The 16,579-nt window shown below is 59.2% G+C and overlaps 1 protein-coding gene across 1 annotated transcript; it reads left to right on the top strand.

Annotated features, from left to right (window-relative positions):
- The first annotated feature begins 1,932 nt into the window (after positions 1 to 1,932).
- Positions 1,933 to 15,222, top strand: CCDC27 (coiled-coil domain containing 27). The gene is made up of 12 exons (XM_016213527.2): positions 1,933 to 2,064; positions 2,472 to 2,604; positions 4,165 to 4,275; positions 4,589 to 4,746; positions 7,742 to 7,921; positions 8,907 to 9,002; positions 9,304 to 9,625; positions 9,867 to 9,997; positions 12,093 to 12,170; positions 12,481 to 12,693; positions 13,622 to 13,726; positions 15,097 to 15,222. The coding sequence occupies exons 1-12, from the start codon at positions 1,933 to 1,935 to the stop codon at positions 15,220 to 15,222; spliced, it is 1,785 nt and encodes a 594-aa protein (XP_016069013.2).
- The last annotated feature ends 1,357 nt before the right edge of the window (positions 15,223 to 16,579 follow it).

Here is a 16,579-nt window from a genome sequence, read left to right on the forward strand (position 1 = left end):
AGGAGGACACCTAAGAGAACGTGTCGCCACCAGGCCTGTGGGGCAAGAAATGCTCAGTGAAGCTGTTCGGGCCGAAGGGAGACACGTGTGAGCAAAAAAGACTGCGTCTCTCAATCGCTTTGAAATGCCGTTAAAAGCAGAATGTATAGCCTTGTAGGGGACTCATGCGTGTGACAGCTGCTGGGGTTTTTGTTTGTTTTTTTGGTTGTTGCTGTTAACCCTCAGCTGAGGATATTTTTTCCATTGCTTTTAAGAGAGTGGAAGGGAGAGAGAGAGAGAGAGAAACATTGATGTGAGAGAGACACATCGATTGGTTCCCTCCCTCCCGCGCCTGCCCCGACCAGGGCTGGGGAGCGAATCTGAAACCCAGGCCCGTGCCCTTGACCGGGAATCAGACCCGAGACCCTTTGGCGGGCAGGCCGGCGCTCTAACCAGTGGGCCACACCGCCCACGGCTACAGTTTTTTTAATTAAAATAAAAACATCATTTTAAAGTGTGCGAAGAGCCCGGCCGGCGTGGCTCGGTGGTTGAGTGTCATCCCATGAACCAGGAGGGTCAGGGTTGAATTTCCGATCAGGGCACAGGCCCGGGTTGGGGGCTCGATTCCCAGCAGGGGGCGTGCAGGAGGCAGCCGGTCAATGACTCTCTTGTGATTGATGTTTCTCTCTCTCCCTCTCCCTTCCTCTCTTTGAAATCAATAAAAACCTATTTTTAAAAATGAAATAAAAATAAAAGTGTGCGATCAGTGGCACGTGGCACAGCGACCCTGTTGTGCAGCACATTTTCCGTCCCCAGGACACTCCCTCCCATCGCCCATCCCCAGGCCCGGCCCCTGTCTGTCTCTCTCTGTGCATGTGCCTGCTCGGGACACTTCATATAGATGGAGTCACACACAATTTCCTACCAATGGGATCTTTCATGCCTGTTTTCTGTTGTTTTTTTTTTTAACTGCAGTTTGAAAACCATGAAGTGGCTGTAAAGAAATTTTTCAGCCTGGACCCAGAGACTCGCCAAGGCCACTCCTTAAGGTCCTTTGTGAGCCCAAAGACTGTGCGTCCAAGAATCCAGGACAGTGCGGCTTTAACAAAATCACAGTGAGCGTTTCTCTAGAGGACGCCTCTCCCCTCTCCACCCCCAGTTTTATTTTTTAAAAAGAAATATAATATCCGGTGTTCACAAATGCTTCTAGCCCAGCTGGGGTGGCTCCGCTGGTTGGGCGTTGTCCCCCCACCGAAAGGTCACCGCTTCGATTCCCGGTCAGGGCATGTGCCCGGGTTGCGGGCCCGGTTCCTGGCAGGGGGTATGCGGGAAGCAGCCCATCAGTGTTTCTCTTTCACTCTCTCCCTCTCCCTTCCTCTCTTTCTAAAAATCAATAAAAAAAATCTTTAAAAAGAAAAGAAATGCTTCTAAATTGTGGATTTTAACCAAGGATGTCTAATTTTCATATCAGAGCCACTGAGCCAGTGCCAGGTTTTAAGTAAGGTGAAGTTCTGATGATGGGGGCAGAAAAAGGCAAAACAGAAAAAACAGACAGGAGAAGGGCTGCCAGTGCCCCTCAGGCCACTTCCCCCTGCTCGGGACATCCTGAGACCCAGAGGAAGCAGCCCCCGGGGCCCCGTCTCAGGACCAGTCTCAGGAAATTAAGATGCATGACCTGCTCTGTTTCCACGGAGACATCTGTGATGCCACACACGGCTCCCAGGTTCCCCCAGGATGGAGAGCTTCGGAAGCGGGTCTCCTCCGGGCCGGTGCCAGGCGTCAGGCCCACGCGGGGACCGTCCCTCCTCCGAGCCCTGCTCCAGGATGCGGGGCTCATCCGAAGGTTGCTCCAAGTCACCCTGCAGGTGGGGAAGCTTGGCCCTCGGTCCTCAGCTCCAGATATTGCCTCTGGGGGCCAGAAGGCCCCCAAATCCTAATGTCCTGCCCAACTTGATGGAGAAAGGCCTGATGGTGCTCCGGAGCGTGGCCGGGAGAGACTGCCACACCCCGGAGTGGAAGCTCCGCCCCAAGCAGCGCTCCCTCAGCAAGTCGGCCCAGGCCATCAACCTGTACTACAGGAGGAAGGTAGCCCAGCGGGGGAGGCGGGGAGGGGGCGGCTTCCTGCTCCCATAGGCCCCCTGGAGCTCTCCAAATAGGCTCTCATGATGGTGGGAAGATGGGGAGCCTTCCTTAGGGGGGGTCTTGGAAAGGAGCAAAAGGGGGAGAAGAGAGCTTGTGAAAGGAACCCTCGGGTGGGGTCCTGCGTCTGCCACATGCCGAGGGAGACTGGAGGGCCCCCGAGGGCCCCGGGCTCTCTCCCCTGGGCTCAGGCGCTGAAGTTTCTAGAGCAGGGTCCACCCAGTTTGCGTGGCTGTCAGCAAGCTTGCGGCTTGCAGTGAGGGGACAGACCGCTGCGGTTGGCACAGGGGACAAGGCCCTGGCAGCCCCGGATGTTTTTCTCCTGTGACCGTCTCCTTCGCTCTGCCCTGCAGAGCGAGTTCTTGCAGGATGCCAGCCCCCTGGACAGGACCTTAGCGCTGGAAATGGAGGAGCTGCGAAGGGTGTTTCTCCAGCGTCCCGGCTGCCCGCAGTTCTGCACCCGGGCCACGTCCATGTCCAATTACGGTGAGAGCTGCCACCGGGGGTCCCGAGAGAGTGCCTCCCTCCGGGTTGGAGTCGGGGACCTTCCTGGCAGGCAGCCAGCTCCTGACATCACTGTGTCACCACGGGAGGGGGCCCGGGAGGAAAGGACCGCCTGCCCTCGGTACCCACCCTTCATGTCACGATTTGTCTCCCAGCCTCATTTGCCAGAGAGCCAGGGGGTTGGGGTGGGCGAGAGAGAGAAGGTTGGAGATTCTGGAAGCTTCAGGGAAGAGGCCCCTAAGGCCCAAGATAGGCAATTACGACCTGACCCCTGAGAAATGCAAGAAAACAAGACCGTCGTGGCCGCAGGTGGCCCTGTAAGGAGCCTCAGCACCCGCCTGTCCCACCCACATGCTCTGAGGCTCAGAGAGGGCAGCTGAGGCAGGCGGTGGGCCCCGGGGAGCATCGGCCAGGCCAGGCGTCACCGCAGACCTGCCGGCCTGGACCTAGGACACTATCCTGTGTGATGGTGATGATGGTGGGGATTCCCCGCAGCCAGCACCTGGGTCCTGCGTGCGGGTCTCAGCCAGGACCCCACCCACCCTTCCAGGCTCTAGGCTGTCCCCTCAGGGCCAGCGTCTCGCAGATCGGCCATGACGTGCGGGCAGGTCTCCGGGAAGGACCGAGGGACCGTGTCCTGGGTGCGGGGTCTGCTCCCGCAGGCGCTCACGGGGCCCTGTCCATGGTGCGGCTGGTGAAGGCCTGCGGGAAGCGGGGTCTGCCCCTGGGCCGGCGGGTGGCGGGGCTTCGAGAGACTTTGAGGAGGAGCCATTTTTACAGAAGGGAACCGGGTCTGTCCTATGGGGGGAGGGGGTGCCCCGATTTGCAGAAATTCAGTTGCAGCCGGTACGATTCAGTGGACACACGGGGGCACGTAGCAGTCGCAACCGTGTTTGAGACGATTCCCGGGGTTCAGTCCTGTGCGGCCACCGAGGGGATCACCGTTCATCCTCGGGGTGGTTATAAAGAGATGGCATGAGCCCGGCCGGCGTGGCTCAGCCAGTCAGCGTCGACCTAGGATCCGGGCGATCGGGGTTCGACTCCCGGTCGGGGCACATGCGGGGTTGCGGGCTCCATCCCCATTCAGGGGCATGCAGGAGGCAGCCGATCAATGACTCTCTCATCGATGTTTCTCTCTCTCCCCCTCTCCTTTCCTCTCTCTGAAATCAATAAAGATATATTTAAAAAAAAAAAAAGACATGAAAACGCCTGCCCTGGCCCTGGCCGGCGTGCTCAGTGGTTAGAGCGCCAGCCCGCACACCGGCGGGTCACGGGCTCGATTCCCCGTCAAGGGCATGGGCCTTGGTTGCAGGTCTGATGCCCGCCGCCCATCAGGGCGCACGAGGGAGGCGACCAACCCACAAGCCTCTCCCACACCCAGGCTTCTCTCTCCCCCTCGCCCTCCCTTCCACTCTCCTAAAATCAATGGAAAAAACTCTCACTCCTTGGGGGAAGGTTAATACAAACAAACAAACAAACAAAACACCTGCGGGAGGTCCTGGGAAGCCACGTGGTGATCGGCCCCTTGTCAACGCCCTGCAGGGTCGGCCTCCACCCTCTCCCTGCCCGTGGAGACCTGCCTGAGCTCCAAGGCCTGGAAGTCGACTGAGGACTCGTTCCCTGGCCAGCAGGACTCGGACATGAAGGTGGACGGTGAGGGCAGCCCCCGCCGGGCGCTGGGGTCCTCTCCTTGGCCCCACGTCCGAGGACCTCAGCCTGCGCCGGGGCCACCGTGCTCAGCAGCCTCAGGATGACCGAGCCGGCCTGACCCCGGGCTCCGGGGGCCCGCGGGCTGCTCTGCGCCTCTCTGCGCTTTGTCAGCGGCCACGCTGGGCCGGGGCGGGCACGGATGGCAGTGTGGGGCCCGGAGGCATGGGGGACCCCAGCCGGACAAGGACGGGTTTCTGAGGGGCCTCGGGGAGGGGACGGTCCCGTGGAGGAGCCCGACGCCCCTGCCTCTGCACAGGGCCCCGCCTCCCCTTCAGCAAGAGCGCCTGCGAGTTCCACTACTTGCGGAAGGCGAGCTGGTCCCAGCCCATGAGCCCGGTGGGCAGCAGCTCCGCCCTGGGCACCGGCCACCTGAGGAAGCGGATACCCTGGTACATTTCCGTCATCCACGAGAAGGTACGGCCGAGGGAGCGCGGGCCCTGGCTCCCGGAGCCCCGTCCTGCCCGCCCGCGCCCGGTCTCGGCTCTAGAGTCTGGTTGGCTGAGCACGTGGGTCCCCAGGCGTGGTCTAAACTGACCTCCAGGCCCCTCCCTGGCGTCTGGGAATCAGAGGTTCTACACATCTCAGGTCCCTGCACATCCTGAGCCCGGAGGGTGGCGCTCGGAGCCTCAGGGGACCTCACCAAATTGTATGCAGCCCCCCAAAGCCCATCGTGACCTCCAAGCAGCTGAGGGACTTTGGCCCGGCCGTGCCACTTGCGAGAGTGGGCCCTTGGGAACAGTGACAATCGGCAGGATGGGCAAAGCTCGGCCTGCCAGTCAGTTCCCCCAGCGTCATTTTTCCCAGCTATGTTTCTGACCGACGGGCCCCTCTTAGCTATCTGTCCCGAAATTCCTTGGTTTGATTTTGGTGACAGAGCTAATCTGACCTTGTAACCGAAGAAAGTTAGGGTGCGTTTTCCTGCTTTCTTTTCCTGTTCTCCGAAAGAGTTGGCATAAGATCGGGGTTGTCTCTTTGCTAAATTCTGAAGCCATCTGTGTCTGGAGAGACCTTAAAGGTTGGTTTCTAAAACAACAAATTCCGTTCCTGTTAAGAGATTCAGATGTCCTCTCTCTTCCGGCTTCAGTTTGGGTGAGCTATGATTTTTTTAGGAATGTGTCCCTTCCGTGTAGATTTTCTAATGTGTTATTCTAACCCTGTCATCCTTCCCACACCCGCGGAGATGCTGCAGGAGGCCGTCTGTCTGTCCCTGCCAACATTGCTAACTCCTGGCATCTCACTCTCCATCGGTCTTGCTCGACGTTTATCGACGTGAATAGTCTTTTCTTAGGATCAGCTTCTGTCTTGTTTTCTAAGGTGGTGAAGGTTTAGCGCCGATGGTGGACCTGAGAACCACGAAACGGTGGGTGGTTGGTGGGCCCGCAGGGGGACTGGCCAGTGAGAGGCCCGGTAGTGAGGGGCCGTGAGTACCCATTTTACATCGATTCCCTAAACCCTGTCTCTACATCTTACGATAGATTTCACAATTTATAAAGTGTTGATGCCCAGTCGGCGTGGGTCAGTGGCTGAGCATCGATCTGTGATCCAGGAGGTCACAATTCGACTCCCAGTCAGCGCCTGGATTGCGGGCTCGATCCCCAGCAAGGGGCGGGCAGGAGGCAGCTGATCAATGACTCTCTCATCATTGATGTTTCTCTCTCTCTCTCCCTTCCTCTCTCTGAAACCAATAAAAACACATTTTTTAAAAATTTAAAAAAAAAAAGTGTGATAACAGCCCCACACGTTAAATTTTTTCTAAAAAAAGTATTGCTACCCTTTTACCAGGCAATTGACCACTCTGGGGAAATAGCCTGAGGATATAATAGGAGTCACTGAGATATAGTAAAAAGATATTCTTTGCAGGGCTGTTATTAATTCAAACTTTGGGAATGGAAATCATCAGCTCATGTATATGAACCCCCCAGGGGAAGGGCTGCAGGCTTGGCTGCCTCCAGGAACTCAAACCGTATCCCCAGGCTTCCCCTCCTCTCCTCTCTGCCTGCCTCTGAGCTGTCACAGGTGAGCCCGTCTCCTCCGGAGGCAAGACAGCCACCTGCAGCAATGCTCGGGTGTTGTGCAAACTCAGCAACCCCAGCGGAAATGAGCGCCTCCTTCCCAGTCATCACTGTCTGGTTCCGGACACGTGTGGGTGTCTAAGTGACCACGGCCAGGGTGAAGATACATGATCTCTGCATGAGTATTTTCCCCTCTAACCTAATAGTAGGAATAACTCCCACACACCCTTCAGATCCTCCAAATGTGAAAATGTTACCATATTTGCCCTCTCCTCTCTCTCCCTCTCTCTCCCTCGCTGTATCATTCATTCTTATACTTATCTGTCCATTCCCTTCCCCCTTCTCTTTTGTTTTCTTTTAATTCTCACCCGAGGATATTTTTTCCACTGCTTTTCAGAGAGTGGAAGGGAAAGAGAGAGAGAAACATCAATGTGAGAGAGACACTTCGATGGGTTGCCTCCTGCACATGCCCCAACAGGGGCTGGGGATTGAGCCTGCAACCCAAGTACGTGCCCTTGGCCAAAATCAAACCCGGGAACCTTCGGTCTGTAGGCCGATGCTCTAACCCCTGAGCCAAACCAGCCAGGGCTCTCTTCTTTAAGTTTAATTTGCAGTTCTTTTTCTGAATTCCAGAGATGGATACTTACGTAACTGCTTCCCATTGTTTTCTTTAATAGATGCATTTTAAAGCTATAAATTTGTCCTTAATTACAGCTTTAGCTGCACCCCAACAAGTCTCAATATGCCCAAGTGTTCATTATGGTTCAGTTTAAAGTCTTTTTTTACTTCCTTTCTGACTTCTTTGACGCGTGGGTTGTGTGGAAGCCTATCACTTAATGTCCAACCATTGGAGGACTTTCTAATTACCTTTCCTTTCCGAATTCTGTCAGGGACCATCTTTCTCCCGCCTGAAGAATCCTCTTTAGTTTCTCCAATTTCAGGTCTGCTGGGGACAAATTCTTTGTTTCTTGTGTGTCCAAAAAAAACCCATTTGTATTATGTCTCCAAATTTTTAGAATCTAGGGCATTGAGATGTTGAGAATGGAAGACTGAGGGGCAGAAGCCCCCCAGGGGTGGCCCTCAGAGGGAGTTTCTGGTTAGTTGTGGGGCTGCACAGAAGACTGGTGTCCTCAGTCACAGTGGCCAGCTGGCCCAGAGCCAGGCTGAAGGGGAGGCTGCTGGAAATCTCCCTGGGCAAGGATTTCCGACCTGCCCTAAGCCAGGGCATGGCTATAGTCAGGGAGTGGCTGTAGTAAAGAGGCACAGATCTGGGGCCCCAGGTTCCAAGGTCCCGGGACAGCAGGTCTGCTCTTCCTGGGCCTGGAGCTGCTGGTGGGTGGAGGGAGTGAGGAAGGTGTGGCTGTGTGGCACACGGGGCTGCCCCCGTTTTCTGCCAGGATCACTGCCTGTCCACGCTGGGGGAGGAGGTCCAGCGCCTCTCCAAGCTGGAGATGCAGATGCAGAAGAAAGATGAGGAGATCCTGGCGCTCCAGGAGGAGAGGGAGGTCCTGAAGAAGCAGCTGAAATACCTCCTCAAAATCAAAAGCCAGGACTCGTCGGTGTACCAGGGCATGAAGGTGAGAAGGGCGCGGGGGCTGCAGGCTCGGCTCCCAAAGCGTCCGGACCTCCTGGTGACCCTCAGAACCCTGGTCCCCCCAGCCCGGTCGTCCTGGAAGGCTGCCAGGTCCCTGGAGCTCAGGCTAGGGCTCAGGGTTTTCAGCAACAGGCCAGAATCCGAGGAGAGGCTAAGGGAACACGAGACAGAAAAGAGCCACGAGCTGGACAGCGTCCTGCGCTCTGCCTGGGACGGGCTCTGGTGCTCTCTGGACTCAGGTTCCTCACCTGTCAGAGGAGGGTCAGCTCCTCTGTCATCAGGAGGGAGGGCGCCTGCAGGAGGCGCCCCCGGACCTGGCCTGGCCATGACCCCAGGGCGACTGTGACTTGGATTAGCTGGACCTGTTCTGTGGGACGTGTCCTTGCCTATCAGATGGAGCTGGGGGACGCTGCCCCTCGCCGGGTCTGGGCAGAGGGCTGACCAAGGCAGGTCAGGCGGGGTCTGGGGGCAGCTCTGCCGGGCCCGGTCAGCAGCCCCTGGTCTCTCTAAGACCTTATTTCTTTCATGCCTGAGGCTACAGCCCGATTTTATGCTGGGGACACACATGAGTAGGGGGGAGCGTGCTTCGGACCATGGCCGAACCCCATGGACGTCTGCACAAAAAACTGCCCTGACACCAACTATGGGGCAGCCGGTGGGCGGGGACAGCGGAGTCTTGGGGGGCACTGAAAGCACTGCCCAGCCTCCCAGGGGCTGTGAGTGAGGGACGAGGGGACAGAGAGCAGGGCGGGCACCTGCGTGCAAGGCGGGCATGTCCAAGGTGGACCCTGATCTTCCTGATGCCCGTTGCTGCCAGGCCACTGCTGCCACCTGCCGGTCACTGTAGCCTCCCCCTGACGCAGAGAGGCTGCCATCGCCTCTCCGGAGGGCGGGTCGTGGAGGTGCCCCACCTGGGGAGCTGAGGGGGCGCTGCGGCCCTGAGGCCCACGGGGCGGGGCGTCTTGCAGGAGCGGACCTCTGAGTCGGGGCTGAAGCTGCCGGGCAGGCTCAGCATCCTGAAGACCTTCAGCAAAGAGGAGGAGGAGCTGCAGCGATGGAGGCAGGTGCGGCCGGCAGGGCGCAAGGGAGCGGGTTCGGCCCCGGCCTCGCCTCCGGGGGCCACGCGGTCCCGCCTGCAGCCCTAACCCCGCGGCCCACCCCCAGGGAACACGGGAGGGTGACGGGGCAGCTCCCACCTGGAAAAGCAACTCCAGCCCCTCGCCGGGGGAGCTGGCCCCTTGCAGTCCCCCCCTGGCTGGGAGGCTGTGACCTCTGGGCTGGGGACGTGGGAGCACCCAGCGTGCTCCCTGCCCCTGCGCCCCCCGGAGCACCTACAGCCCTGCCCAGCGTCCCCTCTGTCCCCAGGCGCAGGAGGATTATGTCATGGCGGACAAAGCCAGGGACCTGGGAGCCGCGGAGGAGGAAGAGGGGCTGGAAGGGGAGCCCCAGAGGGCGGCCGAGGAGGGCGCTGCGGGCGAGCAGGGGGAGGACGGGCAGGAGGCGGACCTGGAGCTGGTGGAGGAAGACGAGGCCCCGCTGGAGCAGGAGGGCGGCAGGAGGCGGTCCTGCTCCCCGGACCCGTCCTTCGAGGAGGAGCTGATGGCCCAGCTGGAAAAATATGAGCAGGTGATCCAGGAGTTTCAGTTCGAGCTCGAGGTCACCAGGACCCGCTACTCGCTGGCGACAGGTAGGAGATCTCAGGACGCGGGGGCAGAGCCGGCCCCCCAGGCTGGGCAGCGGGGGTGTCTGGGCACTGCGCCTGCGCAGGCAGACAGGCCTGGGGCCCCGTCCCCTGAGCCGGAGCCGCCTGGGGAAGGGCGGGCGGGCGCTGAGGGGGCTGCCCGAGGCGTGGGGGTCAGAGCCTCCCGCTGGCTCGGTGGCCCCAGGCCCCCTCCTGCCTTCACGTCCCCGTCCCGCTGCTCACCCAGGAGCCTGCATATCCTTACAACGGCAAGTGGACTACCTCGAGTCCCAGCTGCAGAAGATCATCACGGAGAATGAGCTGCTGCAGAAGGAGCTCCGGGAGCGGAAGCAGCAGCTGCAGGCCATGACCGACAAGGTGGCCGCGCCCGCATCCCACCGCCCCGCTCGGCCTCACCGGGCTCTCCAGCAGCTCCCGGGCAGACGCGGAACTTAGGGAGCACACGTGCCTCTCCCAGGGTCCAACTGCTGATAGAGGCCGAGTGGGCCGCACACTGGGCCCCCAACGCCCTGTGTTGCCCTCTGGCCCCAGCAGTCACCCTGTTTCCCGGGCCTCTTGGCTCCTGGCTGCTTCTCAAGCACCCGCTGGCCCCTGAGTCCCGGGGGTGAGGGTCCCACCCATACTTAGAGAGGTGGCTGCTACTCTACTGAGCTCACTCCTTGTTAAGGGTGTTTAGTTTTTATTTTTATAGGAGATTTTTGACCATGTAGCTTAAAGAACCAGGTTCCACAGTCTTGTGATGCAAAACAGGAATGTCCTACCCCCCCTCCTGTCTGTCACTTCCTCTCACCTCGCTAGGTATCTCTCCGTGTCTCGGAGAGCATGCTTAGTGCCCAGTCTCCAGTTTTCTCTGGAGCACATCCTGCAGTCATTTTTTGAGAAAAGACGAGTGGGGGGTAAGTTTTGGGAGGGGATGCTGTAGGTCTCAAATGTCTTTATTTGATGCATTAGCAGTCTGGCTGGATACAGAATTCCAGTTTGGAAAGTGTTCCCTTGGCGGGGAGACAGTGCTGCCCCGTGTCGCAGAGCCCAGGGTTTTCGTCCCAGGTGTTCGGAAACGTCACAGAGTTGTGCCTTATCGAGGGTCGACTTTCATGGTCCCGGCCACTCAGTGGCCAACTGGAAACTTGTGTCCATCTGCTGTTTGTTCTGGACATTTTCTCTGTCTGCGTTGTTTCGTTGTGTGTGTTTTTATCTCTTCTCTGGCCTCTCGACCGACACTCCACAGACCTCCTGCCCTGGCCTTTCCTTCCTGTCTCTTCCTCCCACTCCTCAGGCCGCCATCTTTTTGCTCTGCTTTCAGGAGATCCCCTTGACTTCCTCCTGAGTCTGGATTTGCAAGAAAGTTTACAATGCCCAAGGTCTCTCTTGTTCTCTGAATGTCCCTTCTTTTGTTTTTAACCTGCACCTGGGGATATTTTTTCCATTGCTTTTCAGAGAGAGTGGAAGGGAGGGAGAGAGAGAGAAACATTGATGGGAGAGAGACGTGGATGGGTTGCCTCCCACACATGCCAGAGATCGAACCTGCAACCCAGGTACGTGCCCGTGGCCAGAATCAAACCTGAGACCCTCCGGTGCACAGGCTGATGCTCCAACCACTGAGCCAAACCTGCCGGGGCTGAATGTCCCTTCTTTTTCGAAGAGCACTTTCTGTTCCTCTGTTCCAGCAGCTCCTTTCCCCAGTGAGTGTGTCCAGGATCACCCTGGGTTCTAACTTCTTGCACCGTTTCTGTTGTGAGTTTGTTTTGGTCTCTGTCATTCATGCGAGAACTTGGCCCCAGGGTCAGAGCCCCTGGTGACAGTTCCGTGCTTCATGGCCCAGGGCTGAGTGTGTGCATTTCAACTGAGAGCTCAGAGGTAGAATTTGGGGGTCTTTCCTCTCGGTTGGATCCAATTCCCCCGGAATCGAGAAAATTGGGCGAATTTCTCACCTGGGATGTGAAGGCCTCGCTGCAGGTGCTCTGGGAGCCCCTTGGGGAAGGAGGGTGCGGCCTCCACCTTCAGCACCCACATCTCCCCTCGGGAGCCCGGGGTCTCCATCCCCAACCAAGCCTGGCACCTCCCAGGCCAGACACCCTCGCTGGACCCCTGGCATCGGGCTCTGCAGCATGGGGAAGGGGCGGACACCTGGCAGCTCAAGTTTGGGGATGTTTCTGAAACTCTGCCCTCTGAGCTCCTCCTCTGAGCCCCCGAGGCGGGAGGGACAGGTCCCCCCACTTCTGTCAGGGACGCTGCCGTGTGACCGGCTGGTTCTCAGTGCTCCCGGCTGCGCTCAGGGCTCCGTGCCCTGGGACCCATTCCCCAGCGCCCATGTTTTCGTTTTCTCCCCTCCCATCCTCATCAGAAAGACCCGGATTTCACCTTCCCGAGGTTCAGGGCGGGAGGCGTCAGACGCGGTGCCCTGGCCACAACCTCCGCCCAGCGTCCCCTGAGCCGCCTGCTCTCCTTTCAGTTCTCCAGCATCCGCGAGGAGAAAAAGCAGAAGGAGGTGATCGGGCTCGTGGAAAAAGACAACTTCCTCCTCCGACAGGTGACCTGGGGCTTACAGGTGACCTGAGGGGGGTTACAGGTGACCTCAGGGTGGTTACAGGTGACCTCGGGTGGTTACAGGTGACCTCGGGTGGTTAACTGGAAGCTGGCAACCCCTCCCGGGAGCCGGGGCCCCCTCCTTTTCGGCAGCACCCCATTCGACACACTCAGCAGCTCAAGGGCACACAGGGGCCCCGCTCCGTCGCTGGGCTCCGATTGGACTTGAGGAGCTCGGAGGAAGTTGGCCATCTTTTGGGGGAGGGGGTGGGGACACCTGGGCTGACCCCTCTGTCCCCCGGCCCCGCCCCCAGCAAGTGTGGGAGCTGGAGCAGGAGCTCAGCAAGCGGGAACAGACCATCTCCGAGTCCGAGGCCAAGGTCAGCCAGCTGCAGGCCCAGGTGGACCAGAGCCAGAGCCACCTGCAGAGGCAGAGACGCCTGCAGGAGGAGGCGCACGGCAAGATCGAGGCGGCGCAGCAGGCGGAGCAGCAGGCGCACGTGGCCCTGGAGAGCGCCCAGGCCCGGGTACCCTGCTCCCGCCCCCGGGGCCCCTGCCCACCTGGAGTCCCACGGGGGGACGGCCAAGAGTGTCGTGCAATGCCCAGCACGAGGGCTGACGGAGCTGGCAGGGCGTGCGGGGGCCGGGGGGCCTCTGGGGTCAGAGGAGGGAGCTCCACCGGGGAAGGAGGGCGCCGGGGGGCCGTCCGAGCTCCATGATCCTTTCATATCCACGTGCAGGTTTTACTTTTTTAAAAAATATATGTTTTTATTGATTTCAGAGAGGAAGGGAGGGAAACATCAGTGATGAGAGAGAATCATTGATCGGGTGCCTCCTGCAGGCCCACGACTGGGGACATGTGCCCTGACTGGAATCGAACCCCGATCTCCAGGTTCATGGGTTGACGCTCAACTCCTGAGCCACACCAGCTGGGCTGGTTTTACTTTTTCAATTAACAAAGTTGGTGAGGCCCTGGCTGGTGTGGCTCAGTGGTTAGAGCGTCGGCCGGCACACCGAAGGGTCTTGCGCTCAAGTCCGGTCCAGGGCATGTACCTGGGTTGCAGGCTCGATCCCCGGCCTGGGTCGGGGCGCGTGTGGGAGGCAGCCAATCCTTGTGTCTCTCTCACATGGATGTCTCTGTCTCCCCCCGTCCCTTCCACGCTCTCTAAAAAATCAGTGGGGAAAAATATCCTCAAGTGAGGATTAGCAACAGCAACAACCACCACCTGCGAGTTGCTGAGGTAGAAAGTGCTTGGAGTTAGGCCACCGGGCTCTGGGTTTGGACCTGGCACCGTCTAGCTCGCGGCAGACGCTGACCCCGCCACCCTTGGGTCCTGGTTCCTGCAGTGAGGATGGCCCCACCTCTGAAACCCCGGACCAGGACTCCACCTGGACAGGACAGGTGCCGCCTTCCTCCCGCAAAGGCCAGTGACGGTAATTACGCTTCTCTCGCAGCTCGAGAGGCTAAGAAACAAGATCATCCAGGCGACCTTCAGCACCATAGGGATCAAGTCCTTGGCCAACGAGATCTCTGACAGTGACATTCTGGAGGCCTTGCAGGTATAACCTGCGCTAGCTGCCTCCTGTCTCCTGGCCACCCGCACCTGCAGCCCGGGCAGAGGGAGAGGCCTGGACGGGATGCTGGTGGCCCTGCTAGTCCTGGCAGAGTCTCTGTGCTGTGACAGGGACTGTCCTTCCTCTCTGCTCAGGCAGAGGGGCCCCGGTCTCCCGAAGGGGCGTTGACCTCCTGGAGCTGGCGGCCAGGCTGCTCTCAGCTTTGGGTGATGGGTGGCTGGGGCAGCAAACCCTGCGGGGGCATTGGGGAGAGCCATGCACTAGGGTCCTGGAGAGAGTCTTGAATCAGGAGGCTGTCCCCAGCTCTGCCCAGATCAGCCTCCTCGGGGTGCTTCTTAACCCCTCAGTGGAATCGCCGTCTGCTGAGCCAAGACCCTGGCAAGGACCCCCTTCCATGGCTTCGGCCCCTGCCAGTCCCTCGCCTACCCCAGGCAGAGGACTCTGAGGGGCGGGGCTGGCCAGAGGTGGAGTCACCACCCTCCTGGCCTTTGGTTGAGAAGCTGTGGGCCGGCCACTTGACATTGCTGGGCCGCGGGGCTCCCTGGACATGGGAGACTGTGCCTGCCTTCAGGGTGGCGTGGCCAGAGCTCTGGGACAAGGTGCCTCGCTGACTCTGGGTGGCCTGCGCACCTGTCACTAGGGCTGCCGTTGCCCCAGGCCTCCTCCGCAGGCTGACTGGGCACCCAAGGCCTCCTAGCACCCACTTTCCCTGGGACCTGGTTCCTCTCCTCTGTGAGCTGGGTGGGCCCCAGGTCAATGGTGCTCCTGTGAGGTGGCAATAGTCCTCAGGGGAGAGGTGACCCTGCATGGGGGCCTGGGGAGAGGCTTCTGTGGCCTGGCTACTGTTTGGGCTAAGGGAAGAGGGAGGGGGAGAGAGGAGAGGAAGCAGGGGGGGGGGGAGAAAGGGTGAGGGAGGGGGGATGGGAGGGAGAGAGAGAGGAAGGGGAGGGGGAAATGGGAGGGAGGGCTGGCGGGAGGAGGGGGCTGGGTGGGGAGTCATCAGCACCATCTTTCCTTTGTCAGTGGGCCAGAGGAGGCTTGGGGAGGGGCCTGGCAGCCTCCCTGTGCAGGACAGACCTGAGGCCCAAGGTCTGGGTATCACAGCGGTCTGGGCACAAGCTTCAGGGCCGTGCTGCCCTGGAGCCAGCGGTGGGCACCTTTTCCCGGATCAGCCACGGGGGAGTGTTCTCAGCACAGAAATAGGCAAATGCTACAAACCAGAGCTTCCCCCCACTCCAGAGAGCGGGTTGTAAATATTCCCCAGCCAGCAGGGCCGCAGCAGCCCTCCCCAGGGAGCAACGGTGGGCCCTGCCCGCAGGGTGTGCCGCCTGGGCAGCGGGGCTGCATTTTTCTAGAGAATCATCACCGAGAGGACCGAATTCTACAACCAGCTGAAGATGAAAGGCATTAAGGTGCCCACCCTGCAACAGGTGGAGATCGTGGCGTCCCTGAGCAAGTCCAAGAAGGTGGCCTCCAAGTAGGCCCTGCCCCACAAGGCCAGACCCCAGCCCGGGAGCCTTCCCTGGGTGGTGCTGATTAGGAATTAAACCCTGTTGTTGGCTGTGGTCTCACCTTTCTGTCCCAGGGGACTCAACACGGGGGCTTGGGCTACAGCAACACCCCCATTCCAAAACACACTCTTTGGAGGTCAGCACTCCAGCCTGCACCGCTGGCTCCATCCTGGAGACACCCCACACTGAGCAGGGTCCCCTCCTGTGGCCCCAGGGTTCGGAGGCCCACCTCTGCATTCAGTTTTGACCCCTCGAGTCCTGTTGCAGGCGGCGGGAAGGGCGTCAGGTGTTAGGCCCAGGGGGTCAGACTGGACCTGGGGTTCAGCAACCTCGGTACCTGAGTTCTGATGAGTGTGGACAAGAAGGGGCCACATGCTCCCCTGATTAGCTCAGGGGAGGCCTGCGTGGCCGCCTCGCAAACTCAGAGACCTAAAGAAACCACAAAGGATGGTCTGACATTAAAACTTTTTATTTTTTGCCCGGCCGGGCGTGGCTCAGGGGTTGAGCATCGACCTGGGATCCAGGCGATCAGGGTTTGATTCCTGGTCAGGGCACATGCCCGGGTTGTGGGCTCGATCAATGACTCATCGTTGATGTTTCTGTCTCTCTCTCTCCCTCTCCTTTCCGCTCTCTGAAATCAATAAAGATATATATTTTTAAAAAAACCTTTATTTTTTAAAATACGTTTTCGTTGACTTCAGAGAGAGGAAGGGAGAGACAGAAACCTCAGTGAGGCGGCACGCCCCTTACTGGGGATCCAGCGGGCAACCCAGGCATGTGCCCTGAGTGGGAATCGAACCCTGACCTCGGGCCACGGAGCCACGCCGGCCAGGCTGAAATGAAAACTTTTTAACTAAAAGCAGTTTAAGGTGGGTAGTCCCGCCCTAGGCCGGCATCCTCCCCGGCAAATCTTTATCTGAACCGCGCCTGTCTGTTGTCCACTGTCTTTTGCACCCAAGATAACCTACCTTTGGAATGTCAAGGTAACTTCCCTTCTCCGGGCCCCTCCGGACGGCGCCCAGTGCACCGGGTGGAGACCACAAATCCTCCGCTATTACGTTCACTGTTGAGCCTTAACTACCCTGCACCCTTTCCATCCAACCCCAGGGCTTTCCCCGCTTTGGGGCTCCCGCCTCCTTCGTCTATCACCCACGGATTTCCTGTAAACCTCCTGTGTCTCCTCTTTTGATTGCAACGCATAAAACAAGGCGCAAAGCCGCCCTGCTCCGGGCACCTTCCCAGCGGGTCGGGTTCCGCTCCCCGCCAGCTGTCGTCAGTTGGCTCAGATAAACCAGACGCGCCCTGCAGGTGTGAACGTTTCTCCCGG

Source organism: Miniopterus natalensis, chromosome 9, assembly GCF_054644295.1.
Source record: "Miniopterus natalensis isolate mMinNat1 chromosome 9, mMinNat1.hap1, whole genome shotgun sequence".
Lineage (NCBI taxonomy): Eukaryota > Metazoa > Chordata > Mammalia > Chiroptera > Miniopteridae > Miniopterus > Miniopterus natalensis.